This window comes from Octopus sinensis, linkage group LG4 (genome assembly GCF_006345805.1).
Source record: "Octopus sinensis linkage group LG4, ASM634580v1, whole genome shotgun sequence".
NCBI lineage: Eukaryota > Metazoa > Mollusca > Cephalopoda > Octopoda > Octopodidae > Octopus > Octopus sinensis.
Genome location: NC_043000.1, coordinates 79,819,260 through 79,831,990, shown reverse-complemented (window position 1 = coordinate 79,831,990; position 12,731 = coordinate 79,819,260). Strand labels below are relative to the sequence as shown.

Sequence of the window (12,731 nt, the reverse complement as noted above, 5' to 3'; positions counted from 1 at the left end):
TGGATACCTCCCTCTCTAGTCCAAGTCACCCTCTAATCCAATCGCACCAAATCAACCACATCTCTGTCCTCTCCATCTACACCCATCACATTCCCAGCTGCATCCCTTATCTTCTCTTTTTCCAACCTTCCACTGTAAGATCTAGCATGCTATTCCACTTCCTCCAGTCCAATCCTACCAACTTCCCTCTCTTTCTTGTTCCATCCTCCCCCTCATTCAAGCATGTCATAATATACATGACTTACTGGTTCCCTCTCCTTGTCCTCTCTTAATTCTCTTGGATTCATTCTTTGTTCCTAGTCTTGTCACAACTGTCTATCTCTCGTCAATAGGACTTCCCTCCAAGGATCCAAACACTGTAGTTTTCACATTTGTTTTTGCTTCACCTGTATCTATACCACTGTCACCCACTGCACAAAATTCTCCTTCTGCAATGACATGCACATAAATCAAACCAGTAGCTATTTAGTCAAATGATTCATGAAACATCTTTTGGACATTCAGCTTGGAAACCTTACCTCTGTCTCTAACCATTTTCACTCCCTACACTATTAATTTGCAAACTTTAAGTTACGCACAGAGCAGTATTTTATTTTTTCTCTTCAAATCCATGCCACCTTCAACCTCAAGTCAATGCCATTTTCCTATAAAAATGCACTGCACACACACACACACATACACACACACACGTGCACATACACATTGAATCAACCGTTTTTGACATAAAGCAGCAATATTCATAATAACTGAATACACACTTCCATTACACATTTTTGCATCCACATACACATACAAACCTGTATATCTAGTAGACATGCACAAAACACATGCAGTCGCACACACAAACACATGACAAATGAATGACCACATTCATTTGATAATTATTCATAGCAAATTCAAGAACACATACATTACAATTTGACAATCACATTTCTTCATATGCGCAAACATACATGCATATAAGAGACTAGCAGTATAACCCGGCCTTGTCCGGGATTAAGTTACGATTATTAAGCTAATCAAGTTCTTTATTTCAAACCAAACTAAGTAATATAGACGTCAAATTTGGGCGAAATCCGTTGAAATTAGTTATATTATATATATATGTATATATCATATATTATATATATATATATATATATATATATATATAATATAAATATATATGGGCAACAGACACGAACACACATACACACACGTACGTACGTACACCTATTGCGTGTTTTGTGCACGCATACATGTTCATAAACAGAAATGAATAGGAAAAATGTTGTTAAATTTGTAGATTAACACTCACACAATTTTCACTAAGAAAAAATCGTTTTTTTTTTTTGCATGGAATCAACTACTCTGGCCTCAAAACCCTTTTGTGGTCCGTGGAAGCCTTGCAAATTGTACCCATTTATATTGTGTAATTCACTGACAAATCGTTACTCACCTCTTTGTTTCTTTGTTGTTAAATAAATGGATTGTCAACAAAACACTTTTTTACTCGGGGTAAAATAAAAACAAAACTCTTTTGCACCCAAAGTAATGTGTGTGAGAGAAAGAGGAGGGGGAGAAAGATGAACGATTTAGAATAAATAAATGATTTAAAATAAATATATCGTAATTGTTGTGTGAGAAAGTATATATACTATGATTATAAAATATAGTGTGCCTTTCAAAAACAAAAACATTTTACATTTTATTTTTATGAACGTAGTCACTTACTCTCTCTCTCTCCTTCTCTTACTTTGTTTTTCCCATGAAACTCTCTGCCTCCTTTTTCCACTTTTCTTTATCTTATTTTTTTTTTGTCAGACGCCATCAAAAAGTAAAGGCTGATATTTGTTATGGTTAAAAGCTATGGTTGAAAATGGTTGAAAATACATTTTTACCCTATCCGCGGGTGCCTTGGGGTGGTGGGGAAATAAGTTGACAAAACCCAGATAGGATGTTGACAAATGTCCTCCTAAAATTTGAGCGACATGCGTGCTAATTTGTTGATGTGCATAAATTACAATCACGTACACACACACACACACATCCTCCCTTTTATAGATATGATATACACACATACACAATATACACACTCTCACATAGTCACTTATACTCACATACATAGAACACAAAGATGATAGTATACACTGTGTAATTACTTTCACATGCTTCACATACATATAGACACACACACACACACACATACACACAGTAATATGTTCACAGGTACATACATCAGCCTAGCTCCTAGTTTAGCAGCCATAAGTCCTGCAGCAAACGAACACACAGACATACTTTCAGAATACAACTGCCAAACACTATTCAATGTCTTTACCTACACACAAACTCATATACATACCACATTACACATTGAGAACTAAATACACAGAAACTACTTCATCATACCACTTACACACACACACACACACACACACACACACGTGCATGCATACAAACACACACACACACACACACACGTGCATGCATACAACACACACACACACACACACACGTGCATGCATACAAACACACACACACACACAAACACACACACACAAACACACACACACACACACAATATGCCACCAACACACAAATACACACATCTGTCCTCACATTCATTCTCCAGCCAAAACATACCCCATTTAGTCTACTCCTTACCGGTAGTCAAGTCAACACAAAGCTTGTAGAACAGTACCACATGACAGCTCTCCTGGAGATTGCAATTTTAATTTTCCAACCACCTATTCCAATTTTTTTTTATCCATTTTCTCCTGGTCTTTCCTCCTCTCTTTTATCACTATCCAAACAAGGACAATGTCCAGAATGTAATAGCCATTAACTCTTTTCACTCTCTTGGGTGTCAAACTAATAACAGTGACTGTGAATTAATCCGGTCATTTTGTTCTTTTTTGCCTTTTTATTTCAACATATATATTTCTTTATTTGTGTGTGTGTGTGTGTGTGTGTGTGTGTAATTGGTCAATAGTACATCATCATCATCATTTAACATATGTTTTCCATGCTGGCATGAGTTGGACGGTTTGACAGAGCTGGAAAGTCAGAAGACTGCACTAACACACTCTAAAGCATTAAAGCAGTAATACTCAGAAGATTGCTTGCTATGGCCGGTCAGACAGTAACCACTGGTTTCACACCTATAAAGCTCCAAGGGCTTTATAGATGTGAAAAAATTTACAAAACCAACAGTTACTCATTGTCCAGCCATAACAAAGAAGTGGCTAAGGATATATATATATATATATATATATATATATATATACAGTTGCGGCCAAAATGTTCAGAACGGCATTGTTTTCGCCAGAAAAAGTGGGTATAAGTTTTTATCAAAGTTGTTTTATATTCTATAATTTTCACACACAATAAATACAATATTAATTGTTATTGTCTGAGATTTTGGTGTAATTTGAGCGGATAATACAAAAGTTATAGATGATTTAGTGATTTACTGCAAAACCCATGGCGGCCAAAATGATCAGAACGGTTGCTTTTACTCCGTGTTTTAGTATATTTAACTGGCAAACTCTAATGTTTTGAATTTGTTTACGTGATGGTTCATTTACTAAACATTAGTAAGAATATCTGCAGTGTACTTTGTTAATATAATGCCACTTACTCCGTTATCAATTCGTCAGCAGATTATTAAGCTTCGAAAGAAGGATAATTTAAGTATTGGGTCTATTGCAAAGATTGTTAACAAGTCAAAAAGTGTTGTTCACGGTATTCTTAAGGTCTTCGATGAATGTGGTTTGTGTGAAGCAAGAAAGTCTACAGGTAGGCCAAGAAAAACGACCAAGAGAGAAGATCGTGCTATGGTAAAGTTGGTTAAAAAGGACAGATTTAAAACTGCTGCTGCTGTTCCTTGGGAAATGAGCATTGTACTGAAGAAAACGTTATCTCGAAAAACTGTGTCTCATCGTTTAGTTGAACATAACCTACAAGCAAGATCACCTGCAGTGAAGCCACTGATCAGTTCCAAAAATAAAAACTGTCATCTTACCTTTGCAACCGAACATGTGTTGTGGTCTCAAGAAAAATGGCAAACGGTGCATTTCAGTGATGAATCTAAGTTTATGTTATTTAGCTCAGATGGGAAAAGGTATGTTCGTTGAAAAGTAGGTGAAAAATTGTCGCCTAAATGCCTTAAGACTAGTGTTAAATTCGGTGGAAGAAGTGTCATGGTTTGGGGGATGATATCTGGAAATGGTGTGGGCTCTTTGGCGCGATTACACGGAAAGGTAAATGCAGGAGTTTATAAACAACTCGTAAAAGATCATGTCTTGCCTGTGCTGAGAAATTCAACTAAGCGACCACCCATATTCATGCAGGACAATGCCCCATGTCACAAGGCTAAGGTGGTCATGAACTTCCTCAAGGCTGAAAAGGTTATTATTATGGATTGGCCTGCTCAAAGCCCAGATCTCAATCCTATTGAAAATGTGTGGAATATTCTAGGAGAACGTTCAAAAGCCAGAAATCCTAAAACAACCGAGCAATTATGGAATGCCCTTCAGGAAGAATGGAATAAGATCACCTAGCAAGAAATTGAAAATTTAATTTCCTCATGCAGTCAAAGATGTCAAAGTGTGATTGAAGCTAAAGGGCTTCACACTAAATATTAAATAATTCCCGTATTCTCTGTCATTTTTGATTATTTTGTTATTTTTTCAACTGTTCTGATCATTTTGGCCACCATGGGTTTTGCAGTAAATAACTAAATCATCCATAACTGAGTGTGTTAAATTATAAGGCACAAAAAGAAAATGACTCTCCCCAGACACAACAGAATATATATTTAAAGTAGCACAGAAACCAAATCAAACTCTTTCAGTCATGAAAGTTTCCTTCCAATGTACAAGTCTGGACAAGGTTGTTTATAGAAGATCAGCAGTTACTCATTGCATGGCAGTCTCCACTCTTCATGACACCAATGTTATCCAAGGGAAAGGCAAAGGCCAATACAGCTTGGCACCAGTGACATTTCTACAGATGAGTGAACTGGAGCAACGTGAAATGAAATGTCTTGCTCAAAAACACAACACAGAGCCCAGTCTGGGAATGAAACTCATTACCTCATGATTGTGAGCCCAACGTTCTAACCACTGAGCTTGAGCCTTCCCACACACACACACACACACACACACACACACATACATACATATATTCTTTTATCCATTCAACCATGTGGCTGTGGTCATGCTGGAGTGAACACATTCATACATGCATACACACTCGCATACATAGTTGTATAAAGACACATACATATATATATATATACATATACATATGCAGACACACACAACCATATATACACACATATATTTACATATGCACACACACATACTCACATATATATATATACATACTTATCCATACACATATATATATGCATGCACACTTATAGATGCTAACATATAGAAAAGAATATATCGAATGACTTATGCATGTGTCTATATAATCAGTGTATATAAGTGCATGCATAAGTAAAAAGATTCACAGGTGCCCAGCAGTATAATCATATACATATAAACAAATAGAAATTTAAATGGCAGTGAAAAATAGACGTAGTTATGTAGACACATATGCATCATATATAGACATATATGCATGATATATATATATATGAGAGGAGCTTCTTTCAGTTTCCATCTACCAAATCCACTCAAATCTAAAGTTATGGATATACATATAAACAGATATAGACATGCAAATATATATATATACATATATATATATATATATACACACACTCACACACATACACACACACATACACACAAATATATATATATACATGCACTTACTCATACATATGTGTATGTACGTGTATATATATATGTGTGTGTGTTAGTGTATATATGTGTGTGTGTGTATATATATATGTATATATATGTATATATATATATGTATATATATATGTATATATATATATATATATATAAAATATTATTAGAGACAAAACCACTATTTTGCAAAACAAACAAGGAAAGACTTAATCAATACATAAAACTTTAATAAATAGTCAAAAAAACCGCCACTACAATCGTTTCTTGTCTTGATCGACAATCTTCAGGTGGACTTCCAATTTTTCTGGAGTCTGAGTCCATTTTTTATACAAATTGTTCTCAAACATGCTGTTGTATTACATATGTGAGCCTTTTAATTCATAAGTGAAGGCAATGATTTTTTCGTTATTAGCTGATGATTCTCATTTAATTAATTGAGAAAAAGACGTCTATCTCTGTATGAATTTTTTTTTTTTTCTGACATGGAAGAACCTTTAGAAATTCATTTTTATCAGAAATCGTCACAACTATAATGTATACATACGTGTGTGTGTATAAATAGCTGGTTAAGACGCCAAAGACATAAAGTTCAAACACAGGAAGTTAGAAAAATCGTTTTCTAACTTCCTGTGTTTGAACTTTATGTCTTTGGCGTCTTAACCAGCTATTTATACACACACACGTATGTATACATTATAGTTGTGACGATTTCTGATAAAAATGAATTTCTAAAGGTTCTTCCATGTCAGAAAAAAAAAAAAAATTCATACAGAGATAGACGTCTTTTTCTCAATTAATTAAATGAGAATCATCAGCTAATAACGAAAAAATCATTGCCTTCACTTATGAATTAAAAGGCTCACATATGTAATACAACAGCATGTTTGAGAACAATTTGTATAAAAAATGGACTCAGACTCCAGAAAAATTTGAAGTCCACCTGAAGATTGTCGATCAAGACAAGAAACGATTGTAGTGGCGGTTTTTTTGACTATTTATTAAAGTTTTATGTATTGATTAAGTCTTTCCTTGTTTGTTTTGCAAAATAGTGGTTTTGTCTCTAATAATATTTTATAATATTTTACTATAAAATTGGATTTAATCCTAAATCTGATTTTTTTTCCCTGTAAATTTGGATTTATTCCCTAATATTTATTATATATATATATATATATATATATATATATACATATATGCATATATATATATATATATATATATATATATATATATATATATATATATATATATATATGTATATACCGGAGTAAACACATAAATGTGAAACAAGGTGGAAAAAAAGAGTACTCAAATACCAGTGGTAGAGTAATATGCTTTATTTTAAGCAGCAGAAAATTCAACAAAATCTGTTACTCTGAGTTTCTCGTTGCCGTTCATCAGACAGTTCCATTCTAGCAAAAACTGTCTGATGAACGGCAACGAGAAACTCAGAGTAACAGATTTTGTTGAATTTTCTGCTGCTTAAAATAAAGTATATATGTATATATATATGTATATATATATGTGTGTATATATGTATGTATGTATATATATATATATATATAATATATATATATATATATATATAATATATATATATATATATATATATTTACACACACATATAATATATCTGACATATGTTTCGAAGAAAACATTGGTATTATTCCAGAGGGAATAAAATGATTGTAAAACAATGCAATCTTCTCATCAGGGAAAAAAGAGAAACAACATCAACAAGCCATTTAACCGAATGTGATGACTGCATATATGATGAAGGGAATGCTGGCAAGTTAATTTTTTAAAAAAACATTAATAGATTTAATGTCAAATGCAATTTAGAGAAAGAAAGAAAATAGCAGGAAACCAAGTGTGGAGAAATGTAGTGCTACAGATGAATGGGAATAAAGCTTAAAAGCAAGGAAATAGATAAATTTAGAGGAAATGAAATGTAAGAAGACAGTTAAAGGTTGAATTTTATAGGCTGGTAGAAATTACTTATTGGAACTAAAGGCATGTTTTTGCCAATGTTTGCAACAATAAATGCATTCATTAAATGTGTTTACAAGAGAATTCTCTGAGAACAGGATTAGACAGAGTTCTTCATTACAGCGCGGACAAGAAGATTTACCTGTATCATATGGAAAGGACCTAAATAGGATATTCCATTCCAAATCAAATTGTTTATTATGTTCCTTATGAGACCAAATTAATTTAGTAAACCCAGTGCTGTTGCATTTATTGATATGTCTAAATGTAGAGTAATGGTTAGATATTCTTTTGGACAACTGAGATGAAGAACTACCTATGTAAACAAAGGCATCAGAACCACAAGTAATTTTACATTAATAAACAGAGTTTCTAGTCTTAGAATTACTGCTAAGGAAACAAAAGTGATTGAAATTTATATCAGAAATACTAATATTGTTGTTATTATTGTTCAAAGAATGGTTGGTGTTAATAATGCCAATGTTATTATTTTCATTAAGTGGATTTGTATTTAACAACTTATTGTTATGCGAAGTATGATTTGTGAAAGGCTTTTGATGTTTGAAAACCCTATTCTAATTCAGTGTGAATTGATAATAGAATGTTATCTTGAATTTCTAGGGAAATTCCTATCTATAGTTTCACGAAACTGGTTAGGGAGATTGGATTTCATCTGCTTACCATATGGAATTATCAACCAAATAGTTTTACTAGGACATACCTTGTTATTTGGGTAATTATCTTTAAAAGTCCTAGATGTATTTTTATAACAGAAAAAGGGTCTTAAATAACAATTATCTCCCTTATGCTGCAAGATCAAATTTTTCAATGTAGTGTTGTTATTTGAATGAAAATTTATATTCTTATTACCATTATGCTGTGATTGTCCTGATTAATAGAGGTAGAATTAATGTCAATAGGGTTAATATAGATAATTTTTTTCTTTATAGCCTGCTTTAAGTAAAGCAGAGTTGTAAAGTTTGGCTTTTTCATTGAAGATATCAACATTGGCAGATAATCTAGAAAGTCTAAGTAAAATATTTGTAACTAAATTCCTTGTAATAGCCTTTGAATGATTACTGAAAGAACTAATATATTTTAAATTAGTTGAGGGTTTATAGTATGGGAAATATGAATCATTATATATATAAAAGTAATATCCAAAAAGTTGGCTTTAGTTATATCATCTTTAAAAACAATGCTTAAGCCCATGTTTCAGAAAAATTTAACCGACCTATTTTTAACCCTTTGTAATTTTTGGTTAGAAACCTTTTGAAGGTAGAGTAAACAATCGTCATGATATAGACCTCCATTGATGTTTGGGAATTCGTCAACCATCTTGTAAAGGATTTTTGCTGAATCAGAACTTCCCATCATGACATCAAAACTATCAGGCATATTTTTACAGACCCACAGCTTGTTTTCAAATTTAATGATTGATTTTCTGGCAGCTAACATGACATTAATTTCATCCCTGGTGAAACTTGCTTTGTTGTGTGCGAACCAAAGCGCCTTGTTAAGTACAATTGGGTTAATAGAGGAATAGTAACTAGAAATGTTGAACTGGATAAACTTAGTGCACTTCTTGTTATTAATGGAATTAAACCAGTTGACCACTTGGAAGGAATTAGACCATAAATTAAACTTTAATTTTTTAACTTAGGTAGGATTATATTTATCTAGAATATTTTTGCTAAGTGCTCTGATATCAGTGCTAGAAAGACAAATAAGCTGGAAGGTTGGGTTTGACCTCTAACATACAGGACAAACATAAACTGATAATGATGACAATGTTGATGATGATGACAATGTTAATGATGGTTGTGGTGGTGATGATGGCAACCTGGCAGCAGCAACAGTGGTGCTGGTGGTAGTGATGATGATAGAGGTGATAGTATTAGCAGTGGTAGCAGCAATGGTAAGGGAGGGAGTTGTTGTGGCAACAGTGATGGTAGTGGTGGTGATGGTAGTGGCAGCAGCAGTGGTAATGGTGATGCTGTGTTGTGGTGATGGTGATCATGATGGTGATAATGGGGTGGGATGGTAATAGTGGTGGCGAAGGTGACAATGATGATGTGGAGAGTAGTGGTGGTGATGGTGGTCATGATGGTGATGGTGGTGACGATAACAACAACAAAAATGATGATGAATTAAGCAGTTTGATAATTCCCCTTTTCACTATTTAAGCTCTGACAAAAACTTAAAATCCAACTGAATCACACCATTAAATTATTACATATTATTACATTAAATTATTACATATTTAAAACTCTACAAGAATGCATTGAGTACTATTTTCTTTAGTCTGTACTCATAAATGTATATTTACATACATATGTATCTGTCAGTGTGTTTGTATGTGTGTTTAAATAGTTATTCTGTGCTGTATTTAAAACAGAGCATACTTAGCTGTGCACTGTGTATATGATACAGAACAACCATAGGGCTGATTGTTTCATATCACATGATTTATTCAAGGATATCAACATATCTACCACCAGGTATTGCTATCCACATTCGGATGTATATATAAGTATACTTGAAACTGCCTCTGTATGTGTGCATGTGTGTGTATGTGTATGAGTGCATGTGTGTGTGTGTGTTGTGTGTATGTGAATGAGCAAATTAGTGTACTTGTCTGTACGCATGCATGCCAATGTTTATCTGTGAATGCGTGTGCATATAAACCTGTTTCTGTGTCTGTATGTTCCTAGGTCTCTGTTCCTGTAGATGTGCATGTGTGTGCATGTATATGTGTGTATGTGTGTGCGCGTGTGTGCATGTGTGTGTGGATGTACATGTTGGGGTATTGGTGGTTGTGTATTTTAGCATGTATGGTATGTGTGTACTTGCACACACATACATACACACATATATTTATGCATATACATACACATATACATATATACATATATATGTATACACACATATACACACATGCATATATTTATACACACACATATACATATATACATATATACATATACACACATATACACACATTCATATATTTATACACACACGTATACATATACACACACTTATATACACATGCACATTTACATACACACATATGCACACACATATCTATAGACTACATACACACAAATAGATGGAAAGGCACACTCATGCTCATATATCTTGTTTTTTGTTGTTTATCTCTCTCTTCTCTCTATCCCTTTTCTTCTCTTTCTCTCTTCCTCATTTAATAAGCACAGACACACACAGTCATATATATGCATACACAAGCACACACACACACAGACATATACATGCATACACAAGCACACACACACATACACACACACACACACACACACACACACACACACACACACACACACACACACATAATCTCGTGTGCAAGCTGTGTGATGAAGTGTTGAATATTCAAAGACCTACATGTATCGCTTGCTTGGCTCTAACAAGTTGTTGTTGATAATGTATACGGGTTACCATGGCAACTTCAGCTGCTGCCTGCTGACTCCGCATTAGTTGTGCAGTCCTAAGGTGCAACATAGCATTCTCTGTTTCCAAACTCATAATTCTTTCATCTTTTTCCTGAATTAAATAGGAAAAAAAGAAAGAATAATAGATAAAAGAAAAGCAAACAAGAATAGAAATTAACATAAATTTAGAAACAGAAATAATTGCTTTTAAATAAAAAGCAGTAATTACCATTAAAAATCAGAATTGAATATTAATTTTATTTATTTATTTATTCATTTATTTATTTACATTGGTATAACGTTCCAAAACCTGCAGGAGGAATGGACCCCCTAATAAATAAATTGAAATTATATTATCAAAACAAAAGAGATTATAGACAAAAGGATTAAATTTTTACATTGACATAGACTTCTCAAAATCTGCAAAGAAACTGGTCCCTAATAAATAATTGATACTTTATCAAACCTAGAGAGATGAAAGGTAAAGGAATTAAATATTTACAATGGAGCAGCATCACAAATTGACATAATATTGAGTTAAACTCCAATACATGCCTGGTATATATTTTGTCAAACCTGGGTAATTGAAAATCAGCATCAACCAGCAATAGGGCAATTTGAAGACAGTATGTAGAGAAATATTGTAGGCAGAGCAGTGGCATCTTTCTCAACCATGCCCCACTCATAATAAGCCATGAGATTACAATCAAGGAAATTAAGAAATCAGAAATTGAGGCTGGTGATGTCATAGAAATTCTCTGACAACCACCTCTGACATTTTCCAGAAGTAAGGCAAGAAGCTGAATTCTACTGTCACTCATAAAGCCTTCCAGTAGCAACCCTCTCCAGCCAGGAAACAATTGATGACAGCATGGTAAATGCTACCAAGTCATCAGCAGAGACTGCTGAACATTTGGTTAAATGTCTGGTATTTATTTTATCAAATGTGAGGCATGAGCAGCAAAGTTAGCTCCTGTGAGATTTGAACACAAAATGAAGAAGGTTGAAACTAAATTCTTTAAGCTATTTAGGCCAGTGGTCAAACATTTCTATCATTCCAAAAAACATGTAAAAATTTCTTGAGTAGGTGGAAGGTCACTGAACAGGATAAAAATAGCAACCAAACTGCCTTCAACCCATACTCTGTCACCTTCAAGTAAACACATTGCATTATATAGCTTTATGGCATCTCTTCAGATCCTAATGGCTGGTGGCCTATAACCACCCTCCAAAGTGGAAGAAGATTAAAAAACATTGTGGCCAGTTGCTGAGCACATGGACAAAGGAGAAGAGTTAAGCACAAGGGATTATTGCCCTTAAACCACTATCTGTAATAGACCTGGTTGGCTAGTGGGCCCCAGGACTTCAGTAGGAATCTCCTGAAGTGTAAACAGGGTCCAGACACTTCTGTCCTGGAATTTAAGATGTTCCCCAAGTCAGAGGAGTTCTTTAGTATTCCTGTCCATTCAGCTATGCACAGCTTACAAAGCTTGTTTCTGTCAAT

At 33.9% G+C, this 12,731-nt stretch overlaps 1 protein-coding gene across 2 annotated transcripts in view; it reads right to left on the bottom strand.

The window, feature by feature from the left end:
• Positions 1-12,731, bottom strand: part of LOC115210515 (kinesin-like protein KIF25) — a 550,198-nt gene that overhangs the window by 517,426 nt on the left and 20,041 nt on the right. For both annotated transcript variants that reach the window (XM_036502198.1, XM_036502199.1), the window contains exon 2: positions 11,181-11,339. In XM_036502198.1, the coding sequence (XP_036358091.1) occupies positions 11,181-11,339 (159 nt within the window). The remainder of the gene's footprint in view (positions 1-11,180; positions 11,340-12,731) is intronic.